We start from the raw sequence: 13,416 nt of genomic DNA on the forward strand, positions 1-13,416 counted from the left end.
GAGCCCGAGATTCATCCGCGAATGATGATAACCTCGCCCAGCCCAGCCAGCCCAGAACATCTCGCAGCCAGTCAGTCGATGGATCTAGTCAGGAGCGGACTCGGCACTTCACACTTGTGAAACCCGCGCCGCACTTCCGCGCTAATCAAGTCAAGCAAGTTCTTCAGCGCGACTATACGCTACGCGCGACGATCTGCAACAACAACAACTTGAAGCTTAATTGATACCGCGACGCGATTGCGACCAGTCGGCGTTTCGATCGCTGGGGAATTCCCAGCGCCAAGTGGTTTGTGTGTTAATCAGCGCGACCCAAAACACAGTGTAGATCGGTTTCGCGGAACAAACACAAGAAGAAGAAAAAAACAGCGGACAACATGATGACACCTCTAGTGGCGATCGCGACCTTTGCCGTCGTTATCAGCAGCCAGTGTTTGGCCAGTCCGGCCGGCCAGGATCGGTCAACGCAGCCCAGCTTCTGTACGTATAAAGAAAGGGAGATGGTTCTTCTGCATGTTGTGGATTGCCGGTAGATCACATGTTGATGAGCCAAATGTAGTGGCGAAGAAACGAGCAAGTCATTCTTGTTCGGCTCAACGAGAGCCTTGGAGCCATCCAGTTTTACCGGTTTCCACGGCATTTCATTCATCCACAGCGCTTTGTGTCGGATATTGATCTTTATCTTTCCTTCCCATGAACGTCTCCGGTCTACGTCATCGTTAATGATGATAAGCAGCTCGTAGACCTGTGCCAACCCAGGCGCCCTCGCCCTACAAAGATGGCCAAAGAGTGCCAGCTGGAAATGCGGACCTCTTTGCCTTTCCGGCCGACCCATCCACGATCGAGTCCAAGACGAATGCAAGGGTGACTACTGCTGAAATTGGGTTCCATTTTGGAGCGTGCTAACCGATGTGCATTTTTTAGAACCGAACGCCCGTCTTCATCCCGGACCGGTGCCAGGAAAACGAGATTCTGTACCCGGGCGACCAGGAGAGTGACTGGGTGTGCGACTGCAAGCCGAGTAAGTGTGTTGAAAGCGGTAGAGATCGTTTAGTTCTAGTATCCGTTCGTTTTATGATTAACGGGCAAAGAAATACGTAATCGAAAATTTGCTCTTATCAATTGAATTGTACAAACCGTTTCTGTAGTTAAAGTTGAAAATGTGGTATTCCCCATTGTTTGCCGAGTTGTGACTAGCTGGGGTTTATTTTAATTTAAATTGAAAGTTTGCATGGTACGTAAATGCAAAGAAATAACCGTTTCAATGACAACACAATCCTTACCAGGAGAAGATCTGTCTTGCTACTCAGGGTTAGACAGTGAACAAGAGAGTAAAGGAGAGAGGAACGAAACTTCCTTTTGTACTTATGATTGCAATTGGGTCCTAAAATTAAGCTTAAATTTGTGATCATATTTTTCACAACGATAAAGCTTATTTTTCTGAGCACAATAACCCTTTAAACAGCCGCAAAGGATTTAAAATGGATTTTGAATTCAGTTTTGAAAAATTTACTTCACGGCCCTTCTTGACAGAAAAGGTCCTACTTGACAGCTTGTTCCAAGGGGACCATAGTTAATCCATCGAAAAAATGTTGTCTTGTCAATATTTTTTTTCCGTTATAATGAAAAAAAGTGATTAGAAATGATTTTTAATTGTGATTTTTACCGCTGTACATAAAAATTTACATAGAGCTTTAGTACCCAATTGAAAGCTCTGGTTTCTCGAAAACAAATCAAATTTTCATCATTTGTCGGTAAAGGACGTGCTAAATTGCAAATGTAACGTCCTGGAACAGAACTGTTTAATTCTAATAAAAACACTAATGGAATTGACAAAAAATGTTAAAAAAAATGTTCCATGTTCATGTTCATTGCGAGAAAATCTCATGTTTTTTACATGAAATGTCATAAAAAAAATCATTTTGAGAGAGCAACAAAAAAATATCCAAAATATATGCCTTCCCATATGTTAACACTTGTAGCCCCAACGGGGTCAACAAATTTGGAAATTCAACTTCACCGGCTCTTTGAACACTTGGAAAAAAAGTTGGAAATGCCTTTTTCATTGTAACTTATGGTAGACGCATCTGTTTTGGATCTACCTTGTTGTAGGTGATTGTTGACATCCTTCCGGCAACAAGAATAATCCAAATCGGTTGAGTTTTCGCCGAGATACAGCCGGATGAAGTTGCATTTCCAACTTTGTTGACCCCCTTGGTGATTCGCTTGAGTTTTTACCCCGTGTTAACATAGTAGCCAATGTTTTTTTTTTTTTTACTATAAACGCTACTATACCAAGAATTTTGAAAATTCGTCGCTTTTTGTTTACATAAAATGCAAATATCTCGGTATTGCGCGGACAAAAATTTTATGTTAAAAAAAGGAAAATGTTCTCCAAAAACACAGCGGCTAAAAATCCTGATCGTCATTGCTTGGCGATGATCGGTAAACGTAAACACTAAGACGAAACGAACGAAAAATGAGCACCACTCAACCCTCTGAGAAATGTAACGCTAACCTGTTTGCTGCGTGGTGACAGAAGTCATTTGAATGCGATCATTGGAGAGATGATCGGAATCTCGGTAGAATGTCAAACGACCGTTCTCTGAGCGAATGGATTTTTAGAGGGAATTCAATTCAATGACTTTGCGTTGCACTCATTCGTTTGTGTGTGAAATGAACGAAAGTAGAATGTCAAAATCAGGTTGTCGTGGTAAAGACGATTGGAGTGTTCTATCACCTATTACAAACAAAGTCTAATTTTCGTAAGCACTTCTGCGTCCATGCCCAAACACAAACTTTTATTAACTTTGTCTATACAGGAATTCGGGTTCGGGTTCAGGGTACATTTAATTATAACTTGAAGCACCAGAAGATCAAATTCGAATGAGTTCTCTATGTCTGTTACACCCAAAATTCCGAGTCGATAGAATCGTTCCCTCAAAATTTATTGAGGGCTCAGCGCCAAAATCGAGAGAATAGTGCTATCAACGCACACCACCATAACAAATGAGCTCATTCGTTAATTGAAACAATAAATCTACAACAAGTGCCATATATTGACTTCTTGTTCACCAAGTTGTGGTGGCCGAGGCAGTTAGGTCATTGAGTTAGTGTGTCAAAGGTCTTTGGTTCGATTCCCGTAGTCGAGACTTTTGGTTTTTTGTTTTGACGGATAAACTTTTTTTGCAAATGAACGTCGATAGAATAATTCTCTCGCCAATCTCGAGCTGTGTTCTCTGTGTCTGTGAATGGTACCACTATTCTCTCGAATCGAGGCTATTATTCTCTCGGACAAGCGCTGCCCAGTGTTGGGTGTACGTACATTTCTAAAAAAACTCGAAAAGGCACTTTTTTCATTCAACTTCATCGCGCGAGTTGGGATTTTTTTTTGTTCCGCAAGAAGCTCTGTCAATCTGAAATGGGTCTTTCCGTTATTTCGCTGCCGACTAGCGGGTATTGGATTTAACCACACACACACACACACACACACACACACACACACACACACACACACACACACAAACAGCCAACTGTAGGGACAGCTGCCAAAATTGTATGGATTCCATACTATGGAACCTTGTATGGACAAACTAATGATGCAAAACGTCTTCTTTGATCTTGAAAAAGTATTCACTTTCATCTAAATCAAAAAATACAAAAATTCAAGGTTTTGGCTAATTGCTCAGGAGTGACTAACATGATTTTTTCAAGATGTTTATTAATGCTAATCCCTTCGCAGCCTTCGTCTACCACCCACCGACCCGCAAATGCTACCAAATGTACACCCAGGGATACTGTCCGGACGGGACCATGATCTCACTGAAGCTCGATGCGAAGCATCCCGAGTGTGTCAAAAACTTCTGTGCATCGGAAAGACACATTCCGGAACCGCGCGTGCCCTTCAATCAAACGTGCGTGACGCTGAATGCGTACCACGATGGTTGCATGTTTGGCCGGCTGAACCGCGTGATTGGAATCGACGAGAAAACCAACGAGCTGGCCTGCGTCAATCTGACCGAGGTTAAACTGCCACCGGTGGAGGAAAAATCCAGCTCGTCTTCGGGCACGACGGATCGAGATTCGGGCTCTGGGGCACCAATCAGCAACAACGTGCAGCAGTCGGATGTTAGAGGGGCCACGCAACAGGGGTAAGTGACGTCACCTTATTTGGGAATGAAACGTTCAAAATTGTTTAAATAAAATTTACGCACACACCGTGTCAGAAAAATGGCGCTTGGATTTTAATTTTTGAACTTTTCCGAAAATCCATTTGCCCCCAACAGTGGAGATGCCCTAAGAGGTTATTAGGGTTAGGGCCAATACGCACCTTAGAGTTAGGGCTAATACGCACCTCCCAAGAAAAGGGGTCAAGAAATGGCTTTACGAACAGTAGAAAAAAGGAGCAAAAACAAAACAAAAACGCCAGCAAAAACAAATGGTAAGCTAGTCTGCGTGAGATCGGGCTTAGATAACTCTATAGAGCAGTGGTTCTTAACCTTTATCGTTCCATTCCCCCCTTGACTAATTTCCAATACCTTCATTCCCCCCCCCCCCCCCCCCTAGATTTGAAAAAAAAATCAATCCTCATAATCTTAGATTCAGTGTTTACCATAAGATTGAAGTTATCATTAAAAAGTAAAAAATATCGACAAAACAAAAATTTTCAGTTTGTGAAATAAACTGAACAATGAAATGAAATGAACTGATCCTGTTTGGAATGAAACCCCCTTTTTTATTCTTAAGTATTCTATGCACAATTTAACAAATTGTACTAGAATTAATCCTGAATGTTAACCGATCACGTTTAAAAATATGAATACAAAAAAATCATAGTAATGCATTCTGCGAAAACGCTCAAACAAACCACAATAACGTATAAAAGTTTTACTGTTAATGTTTTAAAAAAATTTGAATTCTTTAAAACCAAACAATTTGATTACAACCACTGCTCCTTGAAAAAATCCAAGGGTCTCGTGTTTGAATCAATGCAATATGGTGAATAAATAAAAAAAAATGTGAAAAAGTAAGGATGACGTAAATCACAAAAACATTGACAAAATCTACTTTTTAAAATGCGATATAAATACTCCCAGAATTTTCAGTTTAATTTATTTTCAAAGAACTGTTTATTTTTAGAAGTGTGCACAGATAATGTTTTTTTAAATTAACTGTTAATTCTAATTTTAGGATAAGTTTAAAAATTAGGATTCGCTTATGTTTGAAATAAAATCGAGAGTTGAAGCAAAAATTTACTAACCTTTTCTATTTTATATCTCAACCGCTGTTTGTTTAGAAGCTTAAAAATATTCACAAAATAACATTTTCAGTATTGATAAATCCTTCCCAATTCGATACTTTTGAAGAAAGTGTCAGATATGGATTTTTTTTTGCAAACGCGTTTAAAGGCATTGATTTCTATTGCATCCTCATTCCTCCTCAAGAATGACCATATTCCTCACCGGTTGAGAAACACTGCTAAAGAGCTTAGGTTTCGCGTACACACACTAGCGCACCATTTGATTTTGCTGGCCGGACAAAATTTAACCTCAATCTGTTTCGTATACGTACACGCAATACATGCGCACGTGCGTGCAACATGGAGTTAATCTTTTTGAAAAGCCTTAATAAGCTTCACAGCAACTGCACAGAAAGTTTAACTCCATGTTGCGATTTGACAGCTCGATACGTAAAGGGACCAACAATTCAAATATCTGAAAAATGTTCTAACACGACTGAATGTTCATATTTCATAAAGAGGGTGTCACACTGAAAAGTGGCCACTTTCGTTTGACAACAGTTGGTGTCAAACCATCCGGGTTTCAGTGTTTTTAATAAATTGATTGAGCTTTAGCCCAATCAAGGAGGTATTAGACAATGACAAACAAACAAACAAACTCGCACTTTTTGACAGTTTGGCAGGTTGCCTGCTTTGTTTGTTTGCATGCAGAAACGTCAGCCAGTATCTTGGCCAGTGTCAAAGCCAGTATACATTTTGAGTAGACCAGGAGCTTATTAGAGAACGGCTATCTCAAACCAAAAGTACCAATCCAAGCACGAGAACTGTCAAACGGAGGTACCAGTCGAGCAAAAGACAAAGGATTTTGCTCGATTGGTACCTACGTTTGACAGTTTTCGTGCTTCGATTGGTACTTTTGGTTTGAGATGGCCGTTCTCTAATAAGCTCCAGGTTCTCTAATGTTGAGGTGTTTGCGAGTTTGCCGCAAACAAGTATACAAGTTTGGCAAACTGTCAAACATGTCAAAGTGCGAGTTTGTTTGTTTATTTGTCATAGTCTTATACCGCCTTCACTGGCTTCTGTCAGGATGCTATTAGGTTTTACAGCGTGACGTCACGAGCGCACATGCACACACATTTTTACAGAGACACACGTGCAAAAAATGTAAACAGTGCAGCCAAGCTGTCAAATTTCTAACCTCAAAACCGAGTCGGCGTAAAACCTAATAGGTTTGATCTCAGTCGGCTCAGGTGGCAATATATAACTTTTCAGCGCTTACACCGTTATCAAAAACATGATTTTCTGAGTTCAATATCCCACTTTTTATACGATTTTTTGAGTTCAGGTACTACAACCATAAAAATGGTTATATGGATTGAACTGAAAAATTCGTATGAAAAGTAGGATATTGAACTCAGAATATCATGATTTTGGTTAGGATGTATATCAAAAAGCATTGATTTCTGAATCTTTATTTTTTTGGTAGACAAAAGTAAGAATTTTTATGTTAAAAAATAATAGGAAAAGTTTGTAGTTTCACGACGGAATTGCAATAAATAAATTAAAACATTAAAATTTTTAATGCAGCCTAGCTTACGAAGTGACCTTTTAAATTTTCACTCTACACTGAAAATACGCCACACTTTTCTTTCAAGTGCCCAAACACTTGAATGATTCAATAAAGGCACATCTTAGACCTAATTTGTTTGTGTTTGAATTTCAATCCAATCCATTATCAAATTCAAGTGTTTGAGCGATTGACTTTTTGGCATTTTTTGACAACTTATTTTCAATCGGGTGACTCAAACTTTTCAAGTGTTTTGCTCATGAATTTGCCCCACTGTGCTGAACTATTCAAAGTGATGAGGAAAACACTTGAAATTGATCTTGTTTTGATTTGAAATGCAGTTTCGTGACAGCTTCGTCGGAATTTGCTTCGTTTCTTCATTTGTGTTTTGGCGGTCCGGTGTGTTCGTTTTTCGCAGGCTCGAATGGCCGCGTGAGGTCGCTGCCGCCATGTTCCTGTCCAGTAAATTGCCTGCCCGGTTTGTGACCGCGAAGACGAGCATCGACACAAGGCTGTGTCCTCGGGGTTCAGGATCCGTCTGGCCAGCGAAAGGGCTCGGTCTCCCGGACCCGGAGAGAGGCCAACTTTGGCGATAGAGGTGCTTTTCCGGTTATTCACCCACTTGGTGAGTGTGGAGAAAGATTTTTTTTTGGGTTTTGTTTTCATTTTTGGATTTATTTTGTGGGATTTGCAGGAAAAATGCGATTGAGCTGCAGATGCCGTACCAGGAAGCGTTTGATGAAATTAAGGAAAAGAAGCGGTGAGAAGCAGGATTCGAATGCATTCCACCCAGGGGCCAAGCAATGGGTCATTCGGATGCTTGTTCGGATGGTAAAGGCACAGTTTGATTCGATGGAACCAATCGCGGTTCCGAATCAACAAGAAGATTCCCCGGGGGCCTCCACCTCCACAGAAAGCGGTGGTGGCGAACAACCCGCACCTGACCAGGAGGATGATTCTGAAAGCAGGTACAACCGGAAGAAAAGACAATTTAACAACGAAAAAATAATCAATTTTTGACAAGCAAAGTTGGTAGAAAATAAAAGCTGTCAAATTAATTTAATGACGCAACTTCTTCTCATTTTTTATAACAAACCGAAATCCATTTATATTACATACAAACATGAATTGATTATAGCAGGAAAAATCATTTAAAACCAATAGATATAATGTAGTTTTCCATGTGACACAACACATCAAATTCAAGTGTTGTGCTATTGAATTGACAGCATATTTAGGTGCTCAAAATTCAAGTGTTTTGCGATTGATTTTTGAGTGCTCTGTACAGCAGGGCCAGATCATGTGTAGAACACTTCGTTAAGCTGTGTAAGTTTTGCTCAGTGCACTTCGTTAAGCTGTGTAAGTTTTGCTCAGTGTACACTGAGCAAAACTTACACAGCTTAACGAAGTGTTTACACATGATCTGGCCCTGCTGTACAGAGCACTCAAAAATCAATCGCAAAACACTTGAATTTTGAGCACCTAAATATGCTGTCAATTCAATAGCACAACACTTGAATTTGATGTGTTGTGTCACATGGAAAACTACATTATATCTATTGGTTTTAAATGATTTTCCCTTCTATAATCAATGCATTTTTGTATGTAATAGAAATGGATTTCAGTTTGTTGAAAAAAGAGAAGAAGTTGCGTCATGAATTTACACTGAGCAAAACTTACACAGCTTAACGAAGTGTTCTACACATGATCTGGCCCTGCTGTACAGAGCACTCAAAAATCAATCGCAAAACACTTGAATTTTGAGCACCTAAATATGCTGTCAATTCAATAGCACAACACTTGAATTTGATGTGTTGTGTCACATGGAAAACTACATTATATCTATTGGTTTTAAATGATTTTCCCTTCTATAATCAATGCATTTTTGTATGTAATAGAAATGGATTTCAGTTTGTTGAAAAAAGAGAAGAAGTTGCGTCATGAATTTAATTTGACAACTTTTATTTGCTTGTCAAAAATGGAACATTGTTTCCGTTGTTGAATTGTTTCTTCTTCAAGTGTTCCCAGCTTTCAGGATCGTTCTCCTGGTCCTGCTTCTCACCGCTTCTTGTCCTCACCGACACCGATTCTCCAGCGCCCGGCGGGTGTTTTCATCAAACGCTTCCTGGTACGGCATCTGCAGCTCAATCGCATCCTTCCTGCAAATCACACAACATAAATCCAAAAATCAAAACAAACCCCCACAAAAAATCTTTCTCCCCACTCACCAAGTGGGTAAATCTCCGGAAAAGCACCTCTATCGCAAAAGTTGGCCTCTTCCTCTTCGGATCCTGAGCCCGAGGACGCAGCCTTGTGGAGATGCTCGTCTTCGCGGCCACAAACCGGGCAGGCGATTTACTGGACAGGAACATGGCGGCAGAGAACTCACGCGGTCATTCGGGCCTGGGAAAAACGAACACACCGGACCGCCAAAACACAAATGACGAAACGAACCAAAGTCTGACGAAGCTGTCACGAAACTGCATTTCAAATCAAAACAAGATCAATTTCAAGTGTTTTCCTTATCACTTTGAATAGTTCAGCCCAGTGGGGCAAATTCAAGAGCGAAACATTTGAAAAGTTTGAGCCACCCGAATGAAAATAAGTTGTCAAAAAATACCAAAAAATCAATCGCTAAAACACTTGCATTTGATAATGGATTGGATTGAAATTCAAACACAAACAAACTAGATCTAAGATGCAGCTTTATTGAATCATTCAAGTGTTTGGGCACTTGAACAAAAAGTGTGGCGTATTTTCAGTGTATGTCATGGCCAATCACCGCAATTTCAAGTGTTTTGCGTTTGATATTGGAGTGCTCTGTACTGCAGGGCCAGATCATGTGCAAAACACTTCGATGCGCTGTGGGAGTTTTGCTCAGTGTATGCTCTCTTGTACATACTTTGGCCCATTTGAATAAATCCCAACATTCAACATGTTCAATCAAAATGGCAGCACTGTATGTTCGTCGGATCGACAAATGGCATTTGCTTTTGAAGTCGAACAGAAATCTATAGATTTCTGTTCGACTTCAAAAGCAAATGCCATTTGTCGATCCGACGAACATACAGTGCTGCCATTTTGATTGAACATGTTGAATGTTGGGATTTATTCAAATGGGCCAAAGTATGTACAAGAGAGCATACACTGAGCAAAACTCCCACAGCGCATCGAAGTGTTTTGCACATGATCTGGCCCTGCAGTACAGAGCACTCCAATATCAAACGCAAAACACTTGAAATTGCGGTGATTGGCCATGACATACACTGAAAATACGCCACACTTTTTGTTCAAGTGCCCAAACACTTGAATGATTCAATAAAGCTGCATCTTAGATCTAGTTTGTTTGTGTTTGAATTTCAATCCAATCCATTATCAAATGCAAGTGTTTTAGCGATTGATTTTTTGGTATTTTTTGACAACTTATTTTCATTCGGGTGGCTCAAACTTTTCAAATGTTTCGCTCTTGAATTTGCCCCACTGGGCTGAACTATTCAAAGTGATAAGGAAAACACTTGAAATTGATCTTGTTTTGATTTGAAATGCAGTTTCGTGACAGCTTCGTCAGACTTTGGTTCGTTTCGTCATTTGTGTTTTGGCGGTCCGGTGTGTTCGTTTTTCCCAGGCCCGAATGACCGCGTGAGTTCTCTGCCGCCATGTTCCTGTCCAGTAAATCGCCTGCCCGGTTTGTGGCCGCGAAGACGAGCATCTCCACAAGGCTGCGTCCTCGGGCTCAGGATCCGAAGAGGAAGAGGCCAACTTTTGCGATAGAGGTGCTTTTCCGGAGATTTACCCACTTGGTGAGTGGGGAGAAAGATTTTTTGTGGGGGTTTGTTTTGATTTTTGGATTTATGTTGTGTGATTTGCAGGAAGGATGCGATTGAGCTGCAGATGCCGTACCAGGAAGCGTTTGATGAAAACACCCGCCGGGCGCTGGAGAATCGGTGTCGGTGAGGACAAGAAGCGGTGAGAAGCAGGACCAGGAGAACGATCCTGAAAGCTGGGAACACTTGAAGAAGAAACAATTCAACAACGGAAACAATGTTCCATTTTTGACAAGCAAATAAAAGTTGTCAAATTAAATTCATGACGCAACTTCTTCTCTTTTTTCAACAAACTGAAATCCATTTCTATTACATACAAAAATGCATTGATTATAGAAGGGAAAATCATTTAAAACCAATAGATATAATGTAGTTTTCCATGTGACACAACACATCAAATTCAAGTGTTGTGCTATTGAATTGACAGCATATTTAGGTGCTCAAAATTCAAGTGTTTTGCGATTGATTTTTGAGTGCTCTGTACAGCAGGGCCAGATCATGTGTAGAACACTTCGTTAAGCTGTGTAAGTTTTGCTCAGTGTAATTTCAATAGCCAAACACTTGAATTTTAAATGGTGTTGAAAAATAATAGTACGTCTACGTACAAGCGATATACAGGTTTTCGCTTGCTACACACAAAGAAAAAATACTCTAAATTTAAAAAGATCGTTCGTTAGATTAAAAGTTCGCGTTGGTGAATATTCGTAGAAAGTTCAAACTTTTTAATTTAAAAGTTGAAAAGTTTTTGATACTACCATGCATTTATGGAACAAAATCTTTGTATCGGTAAAAGTGTTTTACTTTTAATTGGAAAAGAAACCTTTTATGGCAAGAATAAACAACATTTAATAATACAGTGTTAATTTCAGAAAAAAATGTGCTTTATTTTATATTTAAAGTTTTAAACAGTAAGTTAAAATTATGTTGTTATTGTATTTAACGCTTCTGGCTAACATCTGAGTCCAAGCTGTACCGATTATTACGGTACGTCAACGGTAACTTCCGAAGACCCCAAGGTGGACGGTTCCGGATGGACGTTTCGACGCGCGACAGCAAAGTAGCGAACAGGATGGTCCATTGCCGGCCTTCATCAGGACAGGTTTGGAGAAGTTGGGTGTTGATTCGGGAAGGGTGGTCGTCGTTTCCCGGCTGAGAAGTGAAGTGCCTGAACAGGGAGTTCCAGAACCTGAAAAGGCATCCGGAACATGGGGTTGATGAGGCCCTCGGAACGGAATTTGATTTCGAGCACTTCATCCTCCTTCCACAATGACACAGATTTTTCATGCTCGCTGTCCCCAGCTGAAGCTGCGCCATCGCGATGTGAGCGTTTGTGGGCGGGAAGTTGCTAAAAGAGATGGAAAGTGTAAGAGAAGTTGGCTAGCCACTGCACACATTCTCAATACTCACCGGTGTTGTGAACCGCCGGCATCAAGTGCAACATCCGCGCTGACCACCTCCGATTATGCCGCTTCTTGTCGTCCTCCTCTTCGTCGGATCCTTTCTCGTACTTGTCCAAAAATCGGATGTTATTCTTCTTCAACGCAATCTCCTTGTTCACGCAACGCGTCGGCAGTGCCATCTCCTCGATCTCGTCCCAGTCCTCGCGGGAATCGACCTTCAACCAGCAATCCTGGGTCACCACCACCGAATACAACCGGTTCAAATCCACATTCCTTCCTCCCATCCTACAAAAACAAACAAAATCAATCACAAAACACCCAAGCTTCCTTCTAACCCATTCCGGTCGTGAAACCGCTGCAGGTCTTGGAGGAAGCTGCAGCCATGGCCTTTTCGAACCCTCGACCTCGTCCCGCACAAGCACCACCCTCCTTCGCCGGCGTTTCGCTGCTGCTGTTTGGCTTACGAAGGTGTCCGCACCCGAGTCCTGGCTGCTGCCACGGTCGGCTTTGATTCGCGTTCTGGACTCACCAGGCACCACCGGACCCACCAAAATGTTTGTTTTCATTTGGAACTTAGGCGTACACGGTTGCACGAGAACGTGAAAATGAAAGAAATTATACAGTCGTATTAAAAGTTAAGACTTTTAAATCAGTTAGTAAGGAGATTTTCAAAAACTGTAGCAGTAAAAGTTTTCATTTTTAAAACAAGAAAAAAACTTTCCCTTCAGCAAATTTTGGCAACTTTTTAATTTAAAAGTAAGTTACTTTTGTCATTACAGTAATATTTTTTTGTGTGTAGTCGTGCACGCTACCACTGCGCTGGCCGGCCAGTTGAAAACGGGAGAGTTTTTTGTGCTACTTGTTCTAGCCATCGATAAAAGATGCGCTAAAATCAATCAGTGAAACACTTTAAATTCATGTGGAAAATCACGATGACTTTGAATAGTGCTTGTTTTGTGTAGATCTTAAGATCAATTTCAAGTGTTTTCCTCATCACTTTGAATAGTTCAAGACAGTGGGACAAATTCATGAGCAAAACACTTGAAAAGCTTGAGCCACCCGAATGAAAATAACGTGTCAAAAAATACCAAAAAGTCAATCGCCCAAACAATTGCATTTGATTGTGATTTGGATTGATGTTGAAACACAAACCAATTAGATCTATGATGTGGCTTTATTCAATCATTCATGTATTTGAGCACTTGAATAAAAAGTATGGCGTATTTTCAGTGTAGAGGCATCGAAATGTTATTGCTTTAATAAGGCTCTGAAAGGTACCAATCCCGGTCGGCCATTTGGCGGCCATGTTTGTTTTAGAAATACATTCAAAACTTGATTCAGAATGTATCAATCACAAAATGGTTTTCTTTGTGTTGTTTGTAGAAGCAT

At 40.6% G+C, this 13,416-nt stretch overlaps 2 protein-coding genes across 3 annotated transcripts; one reads left to right on the forward strand and one right to left on the reverse strand.

The window, feature by feature from the left end:
- Nucleotides 1-56: 56 nt before the first annotated feature.
- On the forward strand, nt 57-4,230 carry LOC120428740 (uncharacterized). Of its 2 annotated transcripts, none has more exons than XM_039593815.2 (4): nt 57-477; nt 731-861; nt 922-1,018; nt 3,740-4,230. In XM_039593815.2, the coding sequence occupies exons 1-4, from the start codon at nt 375-377 to the stop codon at nt 4,150-4,152; spliced, it is 744 nt and encodes a 247-aa protein (XP_039449749.1). In that variant the 5' UTR covers nt 57-374; the 3' UTR covers nt 4,153-4,230. The 2 variants fall into 2 exon arrangements, with proteins under 2 accessions (XP_039449749.1, XP_039449750.1); XM_039593816.2 differs by having other exon boundaries at nt 58-477; nt 734-861.
- A 7,326-nt stretch (nt 4,231-11,556) lies between these two features.
- Nucleotides 11,557-12,815, reverse strand: LOC120428739 (uncharacterized). Its single transcript, XM_039593814.2, has 2 exons — nt 12,035-12,815; nt 11,557-11,972 (listed from the first exon to the last, which is right to left on the reverse strand). The coding sequence occupies exons 1-2, from the start codon at nt 12,591-12,593 to the stop codon at nt 11,908-11,910; spliced, it is 624 nt and encodes a 207-aa protein (XP_039449748.1). The 5' UTR covers nt 12,594-12,815; the 3' UTR covers nt 11,557-11,907.
- Between the last annotated feature and the right edge of the window lie 601 nt (nt 12,816-13,416).

The sequence above is a fragment of the Culex pipiens genome, chromosome 1 (assembly GCF_016801865.2).
Source record: "Culex pipiens pallens isolate TS chromosome 1, TS_CPP_V2, whole genome shotgun sequence".
Taxonomy (NCBI): domain Eukaryota; kingdom Metazoa; phylum Arthropoda; class Insecta; order Diptera; family Culicidae; genus Culex; species Culex pipiens.

What these genes read in the sequence shown, in the direction of transcription:
- LOC120428740 (XM_039593815.2), top strand. Translation starts at nt 375, where the DNA reads ATGATGACACCTCTAGTGGCGATCGCGACCTTTGCCGTCGTTATCAGC. An exon ending in GTCAACGCAGCCCAGCTTCT is followed by an intron (nt 478 to 730) that starts GTACGTATAAAG and finishes AATGATGATAAG; the next exon opens with CAGCTCGTAGACCTGTGCCA. An exon ending in AGTCCAAGACGAATGCAAGG is followed by an intron (nt 862 to 921) that starts GTGACTACTGCT and finishes TGCATTTTTTAG; the next exon opens with AACCGAACGCCCGTCTTCAT.
- LOC120428739 (XM_039593814.2), bottom strand. Translation starts at nt 12,593, where the DNA reads ATGAAAACAAACATTTTGGTGGGTCCGGTGGTGCCTGGTGAGTCCAGA. An exon ending in GCCGGCGGTTCACAACACCG is followed by an intron (nt 11,973 to 12,034) that starts GTGAGTATTGAG and finishes CATCTCTTTTAG; the next exon opens with CAACTTCCCGCCCACAAACG.